Source organism: Mchenga conophoros, linkage group LG17, assembly GCF_057382185.1.
Source record: "Mchenga conophoros isolate Kocher_MC1m ecotype Shallow Benthic linkage group LG17, M_conophoros_male_GT1.1, whole genome shotgun sequence".
Taxonomy (NCBI): domain Eukaryota; kingdom Metazoa; phylum Chordata; class Actinopteri; order Cichliformes; family Cichlidae; genus Mchenga; species Mchenga conophoros.
The window spans coordinates 10,652,902-10,667,188 of record NC_140542.1 but is presented as its reverse complement, the minus strand read 5'-3'; the positions used below and the strand labels follow the sequence as shown (position 1 = coordinate 10,667,188).

At 36.2% G+C, this 14,287-nt stretch overlaps 2 protein-coding genes across 2 annotated transcripts in view; both read left to right on the top strand.

The window, feature by feature from the left end:
- cfh (complement factor H) overlaps nt 1–12,365 on the top strand; it is a 59,563-nt gene extending 47,198 nt beyond the window's left edge. Inside the window, exons 16-17 of the mRNA XM_085252219.1 lie at nt 9,210–9,389; nt 12,043–12,365. Coding sequence (XP_085108345.1) covers nt 9,210–9,389; nt 12,043–12,233 — 371 coding nt within the window. The 3' untranslated portion in view covers nt 12,234–12,365. The remainder of the gene's footprint in view (nt 1–9,209; nt 9,390–12,042) is intronic.
- Nucleotides 710–9,184, top strand: LOC146555103 (complement factor H-related protein 1-like). Its single transcript, XM_085252221.1, has 9 exons — nt 710–867; nt 1,520–1,639; nt 3,119–3,208; nt 3,337–3,516; nt 5,512–5,709; nt 5,942–6,130; nt 7,623–7,808; nt 8,192–8,353; nt 8,676–9,184. The coding sequence occupies exons 1-9, from the start codon at nt 753–755 to the stop codon at nt 8,906–8,908; spliced, it is 1,473 nt and encodes a 490-aa protein (XP_085108347.1). The 5' UTR covers nt 710–752; the 3' UTR covers nt 8,909–9,184.
- Nucleotides 12,366–14,287: the final 1,922 nt, after the last annotated feature.

Genomic DNA, 14,287 nt, shown 5'->3' with positions numbered 1-14,287 from the left:
GTCTGTGTTCTTCCAGTACATCTTTTTTTTTTGTGTAAAATCAAAGTCATTCATAAATCCTTTGTGGACAAATACACAAAATGGTGGCCCTATCTTTCCAGTCTGAACATATTCTGATTAAATAAAGATAACAAAAAGAAGTAAAAAATAAATAAAATAACAAACTCCCTCCCTTTGGCAGGAGATCATACCTGCTATTAAAGTGTTTTTGTAACCTAGATGAGCACACACATGTACACACATGTAACAGTAATTGCATGTAATGTTATTTTAATAAAAGCATCACGGGGTCTGTTTTAATTCTTACATAAGTTTAACTCTGCTGAAAGTCTTGGGGCTTTGGGTTTCATGGCCTAACAATGAAACAACCCCTTTTCCACAGTCTTTTTAGGCCTGGAGTCCAGCATCCACTTATCATTTAAGTTGAGTTACTTTTGCCTTCCCACCAACTCGATGCATTCTGGCCATTCTCCCTTAACCCCTGGCATCAGCGAGGCTCTATCAGCAAGAAAACTGCGCATCACTGGATATCTTCTCTTTTTCTGAAAATTCTTTGTAAACGCTAGCAAAGTACATTTGAAAGTCCTGTGCTTTGTACACCTAACCACCTATCCAGTCCTTCTCCGTAGCACTTGTACAACAGGAGTCCAAGGTTGTATTTAAATAGAGACATTTGGACAGAGCCACTGGACAGTCTGTGCTGTGACCTGATCTCTCTGGGTGGAGTTCGAGCTGGGGGAGGTCACTGAACAATGAAGCTACTGAAATTCTCCTCAGAAAGCATTCATCAAAAGAACATGAAGCTGTCTTTAATCCTTCTGTTTCTCCAGCTGTGGGGGTGTGTGGAAGTTTCTTTGTCACAAAACGGTAAAGTGATCTATTATCGTTTTTCAGTGTACCTAAAATCACATGTTTTACCTTTGTGGAAAGGCAGTTAGACTTTAAGAAGAGTGACATATACACTGCGTGTGGTCATCACAGGTATTTACTTACAGCAGGGGGAAAAGCACAGTATGAATGTAATTGTCTTATTTTTACACTATTACAACTATTTGAATTTACATGCATTCACACAACCCTAAAATATGTATATTTTTGTGTTAACATACATATATATGGTAGTAATATAATGTAGGACAAAATAGTAATTATAGATGATTTTACTACTTGCTATGGGTTTTTTGCTTGTTTTTGTTTTATTTTGGGGGTTTTCTTTGAAGGGGGGGGGCTCTAGTAATTTTATACTTATACTTATTTTTTCCCTTTACCATTAATGGTAATTAATGGTACATTTCTTATATTACTCTTTAATTATGTATGTCAAACATAAATCCTGCTATCTGTGTTATTAGGTGAAGTATATCCACAAATTATGTAGATGCAACTGTTTTGTGGTCTTAACCATTTAGGAGAATGGTTGTAGACATACTTTGATTTTGTAACTGTTTTCCTTGTAGAGCTTCAGTCATTGTTTTTTAACAACTTTATATGTGACGAATTGTAACTTTTTCTCTTTTAGTGTGTTCAGAGCTCCCAAATGTTCCTCACGCTCATGTGTCAGAAGGAACCAGCAAAGCTGTGTACCAGGAAGGAGATGTGATACATTTTTCTTGTGAATCTGGTTACATATCAGATCAGATCTCGAAATTTGTATGCACAGCTGATGGTTGGCTGGTTGTCCATCAGGGAAAGTGCTACTGTAAGTTGCATGGCTTCATGTTTTTATCATCACTAACTAAACTTGTGCTATTGCTGCACTGTGGATGTAATAACTCATGTAAATGTGTTTTTTTTTCTTATATTACTAAATCGTCAAAAACTCTACAGTCATGAAAAGTGTATGAATACCTCAATTATGTATATTACAGAGTGCATATTTTGTTTTTGTTAGGGTTCATTAATGACAGCATTACCCTGACTCTTACTCTAACCCAACCATACTACATGCTATGTACCCCCAAAAAATGTCACGTGAAAAGCTAAAAAAATGAAACACAAAAAGTTGTAAAGCATACCAAGAGCAGCATTAATAAATGGATTTTCATAGGATCGACCCATTACACGTCAGGTAAGGCGTTGGGTTTAGAGCTAAATAGGTACATTTTCTGGAGGCACACAATAGGCCTGGTTATAAAAGTAAAAAAGTATCACATCAGAAAGATTGTTCCAAAGCATGATTACCCATGTTCCTCTGCTCAAATTTGGTGATGGCCAGCAGAGCTCAGCCAGCCTCAACAACCCTTGACCTAAAACAGGGGTCAGCAACCTTTAACACCCAAAGAGCCACTTGGACCCGGTTTCCACGCAAAAGAAAACACTGGGAGCCGCAAATACTTGTTGACATCAAAAATGAAAATAACACTGTATATATTGTTTTTTACAATATATACAGCACTATGCTGCTAAAAAATGAAAAATAGATATTTGCAAAATTCTGCCTAAATATGTATTTTACCTGGTTAATGTGTGTGGCGAGGCGTGGTCTGCAGCGCCACTGCATGGGAGTCGGACGCACCTGAGCGGGACCCGCAATCACGCCTCGTCTACTTAAAGTCTGTGCTCTCTCTGCTCTTGTGTTGTCGGACTGTGAGCTGAAAAGCTACAGCCGGCTGTATGCTTACAGCAACCGTGTGTGAAGAGTGGTCAATAAAGAGATGCTGAAAAGCATGTCCATGGAAACATCGTCGGGTCTGCTGTGATATGTTTACAATGAGACTTCTGCTCCTGAACCTCTGCGCACAGCGTCTGCAAATCGGGGCTGTACGAAGTCACTTTCATCTTTACGCAGGACTGTAAGCTGTCATCTGTGAGGCGTGAGCAGTGTTTGTTTTAACATAGTTCACGGAGGAGAACAGCTGGTGACATAATGTGGATCTGAAGATCCATAATTGGCCTACCTGGGGTTGAAAGTCTCGATAAATGCACGGCGTTTCGGCGGGTATACCGGCTTCCGCGAGTGTGACGCTTATTTTGAGCGATGAAAAATAAAATATAATTCTATTTTTATATTTCAATGTCACAATAATCTTCCAATTTAGAACTACAAGTTTAAAAAGAACTAATACAAAAAATACACTTCAGCTAAATACTTCTAATTTATTTTCCCAAACCACCTGGAGCCGCAGTATAAAGACAAAAGAGCCGCATGCGTATCCGGAGCCGCAGGTTGCCTGTCCTAACACAACTGCACATTACTGGCATTACTATCGTTCGTAGCAATGACGGGTAGTCATTTCCTTATACACACATGTATATCTTGGCTTAGTCACTCAGTATGTTTTCAATCTTTGTGTATTTTTCTCTTCTTTTCCCATTTTATATTGTTTTGTGTATTAGCATGTTCAACGCTTCCAGATGTTCCCCATGCCCAAGTAACACAAGAGACAAGAACATCTCAGTATCAAGCAGGACACATGATACATTTTGCTTGCGAACCTGGCTATACATCAGCTCTCACCATCAAATACGTATGTACAACTGAGGGCTGGCAGCCACTCCAAAGGGGGTCGTGCTACCGTGAGTTCAAAAGTTTTCTTTTCTTCTCTCACTCTCATGTGAATGACTACAGTTCAATAAGCAGAGATCATTAAAATGAATTTAACATAATTTATTGATCTATAGAATTCAATTTAGGTTGTTGGTGATTACACTCTGGAAATGAAGATTGAGGCTTGAATGGAAGCCTGGGAGAATGACCGATGAGCAGTGAGATTTAAAGTACATGGAGTGGAGACTGATTGGCCGGAAGACAGCCAGCAGAAATCTGATTGGGCTAGACCAGTGATTGCACAATTAGCTTCACAGCATGGGAAAGTGGAAATGATGTAAAGCTTAGATTAGCCAACAAACACCAGGGAAGCAGAAATGTGTGACTACAGATTGTTCTTATTGAACTTACGTATGAACTTCATTTGGTATTATCTCCTTGGACATATAATCTCATTTACTCAGATGTGTCCTGCCTTCATTAAGACTGCTATGACGGTCTTTATTTCTATATATATTTTTCCTGCACACAGGCAAAATCAGAATTTAATTCTAAATGATTTTTAATATGTAGAGACTTTGTCATGTCAGATCAGACTCCAAATATATTTGAATTCACATCAGTCATCATTTTATTCAACAATGTTTCTGTCAAGTCATTATGAAATATGACCCAGCATCTCGATGTCAGAAAGATCAGTTTAACCCTCTGGGGTCCAGGGTATAATTGGCCATTTTTGACTACTTGTTTGGTATCATTATTTTCAGCACAACCTGAAATATCTGAAATTTGAGTTATTTTTTCATTTTGGCATACTATATTACCATAGTTGATCTAAATTCAGAGAAAAAATTCAAAATCCGAGTAGAAAAAAGTTATATTTTTTTACTGTAAAACCCACAAACATGTTTAACGAATCATTTTCATAACTTGAAATGCAAATAGAAATTGTACATTTCTAAATATTATGCACAAGTTTTGCAAAGAAAGTTATATGGTACTATTTAACTAAAAATGCAGCCAATGCCTCAGGCATATAACCGTTTAAATCTATTTACAGAACAATCAGGTGATCTGCAACAAATAAGAAAGCACACAAATTATTTGTGCCATGTGTTTTCAGTCATTCCTTCAGGTCGTCTGCTCGTCCACACCATGTCTTTAGGTATCATGTCAGTTCTCCATGTTTAAGGTTTTTTCATGTTTAATTTTTAGTTCACCCAGTTTAGGTTATTGTTTAGTTTCACCCATGCCCTTTGTTTGTATTTATTTTGCAAGCCTTAATAAACTGCTTGTTTTTTGTTAATCCACATCACGTTTCATAGTTTTTGGTTTGCACTTGAGTCCTTTTTCACAACACATACAGTCTGCCTCAGCCAGACTGTGACAGAAAAGTCAGACTTACTGACAGGTCAAAAACTATTCACATTTTTTCCAGAAGCATTGTATTTTTTCTTTCACCAAAATATAGGCTAGAGTTAAAGTTAGCCACCCTACATAAGGGAACTTATAGGGTTAATGAATTAAATCTTAGCGTGTTAAACTGACACAGCAGATGGTTTGCTTACACAGGTTGTCCTTGTAAACAGTTTGCAAAGGGCAGATATTTTGAAACTATTTGCCTGGAAATTAGATAAACGTTTTCCATTCCAGGGTGGAATGATTGCATGTCATACATCTTTTTAAAAAAAATTGAGTGCTCAATGTTAAATCAGTCATTCCACACTTAAAAACAGGATTTCAACAATCATTCAAAGCCCAAAATTACAATGGTATCCATGTTGATCCGTGATGATTGTAAAACTTTTGACCACAGCTGTAGTTTTGACAGTGGTTTATCTCCACTGGTCTGAACCTTCGTGTCTCCAGCACAAATACAGACACACATTGAAACCTGGCAAAATGGATTCTGACATGATCTGGCAAATATAAAAACTGCAGCAAATATAAAGATTCTGGCCAGTGATTTCTACATCTGAATCTTGCCTTTTGAACTGTTTTTTTTTCTTCTTCTTCTACCTTAGTTTCATCTTCCAGATGTGACCCTCCTCCTACAGTTCAAGGGTTAACAGTGAAAGGTTTACCAGAAAATTGTATTCCCATACGTCCCAATCACATCCTCACATTCAGCTGTGATGGTCCTGGGAAGTATCTGAATGGAATTTCTGTGCTGATATGTGGAGAAGACGGACAATGGAATAATCCATTCCCGACTTGCATAGGTAAGAACATGTTTAAATCCCTTTACTGACAAAATGCAATGCCCGTTTAAACAATATGGCAATAGTTCAGGTTTGATCTTTGTGTATTTTGAAGCATAATTTAAATATCCAATAAGATTTCATGATTTTTTCCGCTCTTCTGGTGTTCACTAAAACCAACTACTCTCTTGCTTGCTCTTTGCAGCTTTGTTACATAAACTCACATATATTCTACATATTTTGCTTTTTTCAGATCGATCTTGTAAAATCGGTGTTATGGATCCTCATCTCTACGTAGCTGGATTACCACCATCAAATGAAATAATGGCGACTGGACATAAATTGCGTTTTCTTTGCAGCAATACACGTGTACTAATTGGGTCTACAGAAATTGAGTGTTTAGAAAATGGACAATGGAATTCCCCCTTTCCTTCTTGCTCTGGTATGTGTACTTTTATTACCACAATGACGTGAGGTAACAGAAATGAGCTGTGACTATGATAAGGGTTTCTGTTTTAAGTTGCTGTTAGGAGCAATTTTGTATTGCAGGAAAACATCAGCATTCTGTAGCAGTTGTGTTGTTGCCCTTGTATCACATAAATCATTAATATAATGATCCTGATGAACCCTGTAAGGTCAAAGTCATCATAGGAAGTATTCTAATCCTAATCCTATATTTTTGATCTGCTGTTTATGTCTAATATTGTAGGTTCTTGAGATAACGGCTGTTGTGAACTAGCATCACATAAATATTACTGAACTGGATACATTTTCCAGTTTTCATCTTTTTAATCTTTCCTAATCATTTTAAGAAAGAGACACCTGTCTATTTGGAAAATGTCTCTTCATGAACGTATTTTTTATACTGAAATCTTTTACTTTCAAGTTTTTTTTATATATTGAAAATGTAATGCTGATTTATTCAGATATTTGCATCACATTTGGTTTCTTGTTCATACTGTAAATCTCATAGTAAAACAGATTCTCTTCTTCAAAACACAGAAATGTTCAGTCCCTTAAGTACCCACCAGTTTAAGGTGCCAGTTTAAAATATATATTTGCTAGTTTTGTTCTCCCTGTTATGCTGTAGCTAAAGGAGATTTGTTGAGGTTTAATGTAAATGATTGAAGCTTGATACCATTTTAATCTAAAATTAACAAGGGGATTTGAAAGCTTAGTTGTCTAAGGCAAAAATGCACACTGAAACTAGAATGAAATTAGAATATCGGGTTTTTGTTCAAAACTATTCAGTTTCGAATGATATCCAATGACTGATAGCTGTGGTTATCAATATCTGTCAACAATAGGGAATTTTCTCTGCCGAGATATCATTTCATTCACTGTTGATCAGTCTGCCCTGCTTAAAGGAAATAATGGGCAACTATTGTCCACATTAGAAGACTCAAGTGTGAAGAACTTTTATAGGAATTAAGGTTGTATTTTTCTGCCAGGTGCTGCTAATTAAATTCACTACATTAAACAGATCGTCAGCAATCATTAGCACTGCTATAAACACAGATGTTTTGGTAGTTTGTTCATCTGGATCATTCAGTGTGTGTTAACATATACTTCCCAGCAATTAAACAGTTATTTGTCAACTCAGCTAAACAATACCTATGAAAAAAAGAGCTCACTATAGTACATCAAAATAAACTATTGCTGTGAATAAGATTTAAAACTGGAGTCAAGTTAAAAAACACTGCTGGCTGTCATTCTGCCTGCTGACATATTTCATCTTTATTCATCTTTTTTTCTCTACACTTGGTTAAGGGTAGAATTGCCATTCTTTTCTGACTTCTTAAAAGACTGGACATTTATTACTGTATATTACATATCTGTAAATGTGAGTCACCTCAAGCATTATTTTGATGCATGTTTTTATGAAAAGATTACAGAGTGTAAATTAATAGTGTACATGTTGTGATGTCTTACAGCTAATCATGATAACTGCAGCCCTCCACCCAAAGTTGAAAATGCTGTTATTACAACTTGTTATCGGAAGCAATACCCATCTGGCTCTGAAGTAACTTATCAGTGTCGTGATAAGTACACAATAGAGGGGAACGCCACACTTAAATGCACAGCTGGGGAATGGAAGGAGCTCAATATTCAGTGTATACGTACGTACATAAAAATAAAATATTGCTGTGAATAAGCTTTAAAACTGTTAAAAACACTGCTGTCTGTCATTCTGCCTGCTGACATATTTCATCTTTATTCATCTTTCTTTCCCCACCCTTCATTAAGGGTAGAGAAAGACTGTAGTCCTTTGAGGGACGAAACAATGGAAATAATATAACCCAACATTGTACCAAAGGCACAATCTTTAACTAACCTTAAATATACTGTTTTAGTTTGGTTTTTGTTTTTTTGCCTTAGAACAGTCTGCATGTGTACCTCGGTTTACACACCTGCCGTTATCTTCATTTTCAGCACTATTGGTCAAATCAATAATGTATGTAACAATGTATATAATATTGACAATACTATTATGTATTTTCAGTGTACTGTGACCAGCTTATGGATGAGTCTCTGGACCTCAGAGCAGAGAAAAATAAATACATGACTGGAGAGATCATTGAATATCAGTGTAAGAATAGAGCAGGAATTATTGGCACTGCAACGTGCCAACATGGCAAGTGGGCTAAAGCAATAGAATGTGAAGGTAAGGAGACATAAAAAAAAAAATGCAGTTTTCATACAAACACCCCCATGTGGTGCAGTTTGTAGGTTTAGACAATTATTCTTCCCTTTAATCACTTTTAAAATAATTACCATTCTTTTCTGACTTCTTAAAAGACTGGACATTTATTACTTCTTAATTACAGCAATGAGAAACTGAATGCCTATTAATAATAAATATTTAAAGGGAAAACTTGCTTAGTTTGAAAATGTAGTGAGAAAGTGTCTTATTACTTTGAATCTGATTTGGTTTCATGTTTATAATGTAAACCTCACAATAAAACAGATTCTCTTTTTCAAAACAGAGAAATGTAGAGTCCCTGAAACACCAGCAGGTCTAACAATCACCACAGATGTAACAGACGATCAAATGAAAAAAGGACAACATTTAACATTTGCTTGTGAAAACAGTAATCACATCATCAAAGGGAACGCAACGCTTGAATGTTTGGAAAATGGACAGTGGACAGTGTTTTTTCACAATAAAATGATTAAAACAATTAAAAGGATAGGATCTGTAAGATGTGGGAGAGGGTAGTAGATGAATATATCAAAGAAGCAGATCATTTCAACAGCAACATGAGTTTGATACCAGTACAACACAGTTTATCATTAGTTACAAAGAGTGCTGACCGCTTTCTAAGCATAACAGAACTACATATATAGGATGACAAAGCAGTCTTAAAGGCTGTGATCTGCACTCGGATTGCATGATGAAAACTTCACCTGAAATGTAAAATAATATGTGACGGTATATGAACATAAAAACGTGACTAAAAAATTATTGTGACTAAATGTTGTCTAAACTTTTTTTTTCTCCATTGCTCACACTTTTGCAGGTGCCCAGGGTTGTGGGAGGCCACCACCTCTTTCAGATGGAGACACCAAAACAAGTACTAAACAGCTGTACCAACATAATGAAAAGGTTGAATATATCTGTCAGCATTATTACGTCATGAAGGGTGGACCGTTCAAAACATGTAATGATGGTGAATGGACTGGAGAGATTAGATGTATCCGTAAGTAAAAGTTTTCTTTATATTTTTCATGTTACATTCTGTGAAGAGAAACGTAAAAAGTCCTCTTGGTTTCTGTTTTTTAATTTTGTTTAATTCCAGAGGTGTGATCGATATTTACAAAAATATACACAACTGCTTGTGAGCCTCTCAAGATGAGAAACTATGTATAAAATATGAAATTAAATATGTTATTCACAAACAGCGAATGCATTACTTTGTTGAAGCCCTTCAATAAACATCTTGTCACGGTCCTGGGTCGGTTCGACCCAGTATTTTGAGTTTCTTATGTTTTGGTTTATTTTTGTATTATGGAGTAGTTCTTATTCTCTGGTGATACCGTTTTGATTATAATTATATTCTGATTCTTTAGTTATCCAATGATGATGACGATGATGATTATTTCTGGTTTAGGTTTTGTTATCTTGCCCTCATGTTTGGTTTAGGTTGCCTGTGCTTAGTCTTCTCTGCCCGTATGTCCCTCTGTTTGCCCATGACGTCATTATGCCTGTTTACGAGTCTGTGTCTCTGTCTGTCGTGTGCTTCCTGTTTTATTTTGTAGGTCTGTGTCCTATGTCAGTGCGTTCAGCTTTGTGCTCTCCCTGTCTCGTCAGTGTAATCAGCGTCAGCCGTGTCTCCCAGCTGTTTCCTCTTCGTTCCGTTCACCTCTTGTATTTAGTGTCTGTGTCTTCCCCTACTCGGTGTCGCGTCGTTAATGTCTGTTCACCCTCGCTTCCTCTGTGTGTTCCGTTTGCCAGCCAGCCTACCTGCCTAGTTATTCTGTTCTTCCAGTTGAGTTAGTGTTTTTCTGTTCTGCTTCTTACCAGCAATAAAGCTGTGTGTTTTGAGTTACTTCCGCCTCAGTGAGTCCTGCATTTTGGGTCCTCTCTTCCTGCCTGCCTACACACAGACATGACACATCTTGACTGTTCAGTTTAAAATCCACTGTGGTGGTGTACACTGAAAACATTTAAAATACAGACAAAAACATTCATTTGTGACAGAAAGTCCAGAACCCTTTACTGTTAAGCTGAATTTTGGAAATTTGTCCAAAAAAAGCAAGACTGGATTTTTGAGAACTTAATGTCATAGATCAAAAACTCCCAAAGGCTGTATCTATCAAATATGATACACTAGGTATTGGGGGGATAAAACGCTTTGAGGCATGTTGTGTTTGACATAAGAAATCACCAGGTACAAAATCATTTCTCACTGTGTGGTTAGTAGGGTCTGAGGTTTACTGAAAAAAATCTTTTGTTTGATGAGATGAGCATCAAGTAAGAAATTCTTTAATTGTTTCTTCTGTTGACTTCAGGTAATTCTAAACAATAGTCATGATGACGTTGAATTGTGGTACAGGGCCCTGCTGTAATTTTTTTATCTGGGTTTTTAGGCCAGTAAGGTCAGTGGATCTGAAATGTTTCTAAGACTCAAATTATGGATATATTTAGTAAATAATAAAGTTTTCAAATCAGTTCTAATATAAAAAGCAGCTGGTGAATGGACGCTGGAACCAGTGAATGAGCTGTCTCCCTCAAAAACCTGTTAACATCCCAGCTGCTGATTCTAGTAATAATCTAGTAAAGAACATGTAGTTGTTGCATTTGGTGAAGCTGTATATATGGAGATTTTTTAGGTAGTTTTTCAAAGTTCAAAGAGCATGACTGAAGTATTTATGATACTGTGTGTGGTTCAAACCTCAGAACTGTGTTAAGTATTGGAGTGAAAGGTGCAAGCAGGAATTCTGATTAATTATTAATTCTTCATTTAACAAAGTGTGCAGTCTAGAGATATAATAACAGCATATTGACTTAAATGAATATTTAGTCTGAAAAACAAATCATCATTTCTGTTGAAGGTTATTATATCACATTTGACCGATGAACTGCAATTCAAAACCTTTGGGACAAAGCTCACTTCAAACTGACAGCAATAAATAACAATAAATAAATAATAATAAAGTTAATTCTAGCAGCAAGATATGAAATCAAATCACAATTTAAAATCAACAAGTGATCCAGATTCCTGAAATTCTGTATGTTTATCTAAAAGAAATAACAGAAACTAATTTACTTATTTGGAGAATGAGTAAAATAAATGAGTAGGTTTACATTGAAATGTGACTTCCAAGATTCAAGATTCCTTATTTGTCGCATGCATAGTTATACGAGTACAACACGCAGTGAAATGTATCCTGACGCACTTCTCGACTGTGTAAAAAGAGAGAGAGAAGATTATGTACATGCAAAAAGAGAGAACATATATACATATAACCATAAAAGTGAATTAAATAAAATAAGACAATCTGGACATTTCAAATTGAAACATCTGAAAAATGTACATTGTGCAGGTGGGTATTAAAGTGTCTAGTACTGTAGTGAGGCTGAGAGGAGTCAGGCTGGGATGGACAGGACTTCAGCATGTAAAATAGTCACAGAAATATTACATAAAATTAACAGTGAATGTAATCACCCCACAAGAGCAACAGCAACAGTAGATCATCTGTGTACCATTCCAGTGTTTGACCACAATTTAGAATTAGGCAGGAGAAAATCAATTTTATTTGTAGCCACAGAGTCCTTTACAGAACACAATATTCTGTACATTCATGTATTTTACTAACATTAAAAGACTGTTTATCTTTTATGTCTTACAGAACCCTGCACTGTGAATAGAGACGACATGAACAGACATAATATTCGGTTCAGATTTTCAAGAGATGATAAACTGTATTCAGAACATGGTGATGAAATCGAGTTTATGTGTACCAGAGGAACACCTGTTGGGACACTGAGAATGCGTCAGAAGTGTGAACATGGTGTGATACATTTGCCGACTTGCCAGTAACTCTTTTTTGTACAAGACTAGATAAACACGAGTACACCAATGTGTCAATAATTGAAGAGCAGATTAAAGACTTAGACCAGTGAAGTACCAGTGCTGTATGTGGTCATTTCAATAAAACGTAATAAATGCTGACTGAGTCTGTTTTCTGCTTCTATGTGTTTTCTCAGGGAAATCAATCTCGCATAAATCTTCTACCACAAATACAGAACAAATATACAGAATTTGGCTTTATTATTTAATAAAGGTTGCCAAGCAACTGAATGTTGAATACTGACGAGACCAAGACAGGTAGGATCTTGTTAGCTTCACATTTGTGAATTTCTAGTTAAGCAAGGACACTAGAAGCGTAAGACAGTTTCTGGGAGCAGTTGACAATTTTGAATACATTTCCAAAGGTTTCCTACATTGTGATGGTGTTTGATAACAAATCTGCTTCCCACACATATTTCAGCGAAGAAAATCTTTCCTCTGTGGATGAAGTTGCAATAACACTGAGAAATATTTCTGCAGCCTCTTCTGGCTGAAAAAGTTATCAAATGCTCTGCATAAAAGTTGTACTTGACTGATGTTTGTTTAATCATAAAACCTGTTGTTCTTTCTGTAGTTGCTAAGACTTTTCTCTTTCATTGCATGTATAATCATTGAGACAATAAAACCTGACATGTACTTCCCTCAATAATGCAATCTGTTGTCCGTTATTCGTTGGTGCTCTAGAAGAAAAACTCATTTCAGGAATTTTGAATTTAACAATTCGTCCAGTCCAACTGAGGATTTGTTCCTACACTCAAATACAACCCATACGAGCATTTGCAAAAACAGCACACCTACAGATTGGTTTAAGTCATATCTTTCTAATAGGTCTTTCTCGATCAATTTTGGCCCGTGTTTCTCCTCTGCTGCACCTGTCTCTTATGCTTTTATATGCATTTCTTTTGCTTCTGTGTTTTTAATTCCATTTAACATGCTTGCATGGTGGTACTTTGCCATAGCCTTCATCCTCCCTGTTACTTCATCTTACCCTCTTGTATGTTAAGCACTTTGGTACACCACTGGTTTTAAATGTGCTATTTAAATACAGTTTGTTGTTGTTCTTGTTGTACAAGTGGCAGACCCAACACAACAACATATCATGCGATGACCGATAAATAGTACTTCACTTTAAGAGCATTTGTATTTCATGTCAATAGTCCCTAAAGACTACACTGAGATGAGATAGTGTCATTTTATGACCAACTTTTTATTAACAGCACATAACTAAAAGCCCTGAGCAGAAACAGAAAAAATAAACTTTTAAAGATGGGCCTCAATTTTTGTTTTTAGCCTCCAGCTTGCATTTATTTATGGGGTTAATTTATGTTTGATTAAACATAACATTTGTATTAAATTAAATTAAGAATAAACAGTTATCATATTGTTACGAGTTCAAAATATTGGGGATGGAGACAAGATGAAAAACCAAAAGAACAACACTGGTCCGGTCGGGTTCAGTCAAACAATGATTTTAATGATCACACGCGTGGGAGATGGACACTGTATGCAGACAGCCTCAGATCTCAAAATGGTGGAGCATTGCTCAAACTCTTATAGCTTCTGGTCCTCCCACCTTATCATAAAAGCCTAAACATTCAAATTCCTTCTCTCACGGCGCCTAAGCTACGACCTTGGCTCCCTGTTTATCTGCTCTTGCTGAGATGGAGCAAAAAGCTCCAGTATGTTCTGTTCTCTTCTAATCAGACAAATAAGACGATGACTTTCTGCGAACAGTATTTCTTATAACTTAGCAGTATAATGCATCATAAAACAACATCATTCATTCACAATAAATCAGCAGTCTAATGTAATGCAAATCAGTCTAACAAATGCAATAGTTATCAGCTTCTTCTAATTCAGGAAAATAATGCAAACTAAAACTACATAATAATTCACAATCTTTAATTAGGCATAAAATAATATTATAACCCAACATTATATTTGACAATATTCAGTTCCAAAAAAAATCTGGCCGTAAGTACTGGAATACCACTAACTCCACATCAAAAACTTACCAATAAACG

Bases quoted from the DNA above. Each gene is read 5' to 3' on its own strand.
- LOC146555103 (XM_085252221.1), top strand. From the start codon at position 753: ATGAAGCTACTGAAATTCTCCTCAGAAAGCATTCATCAAAAGAACATG. The intron at 3,209-3,336 runs GTTCGTAGCAAT...TTTGTGTATTAG, and splicing joins ACATTACTGGCATTACTATC to CATGTTCAACGCTTCCAGAT. The intron at 5,710-5,941 runs GTAAGAACATGT...TGCTTTTTTCAG, and splicing joins TCCATTCCCGACTTGCATAG to ATCGATCTTGTAAAATCGGT.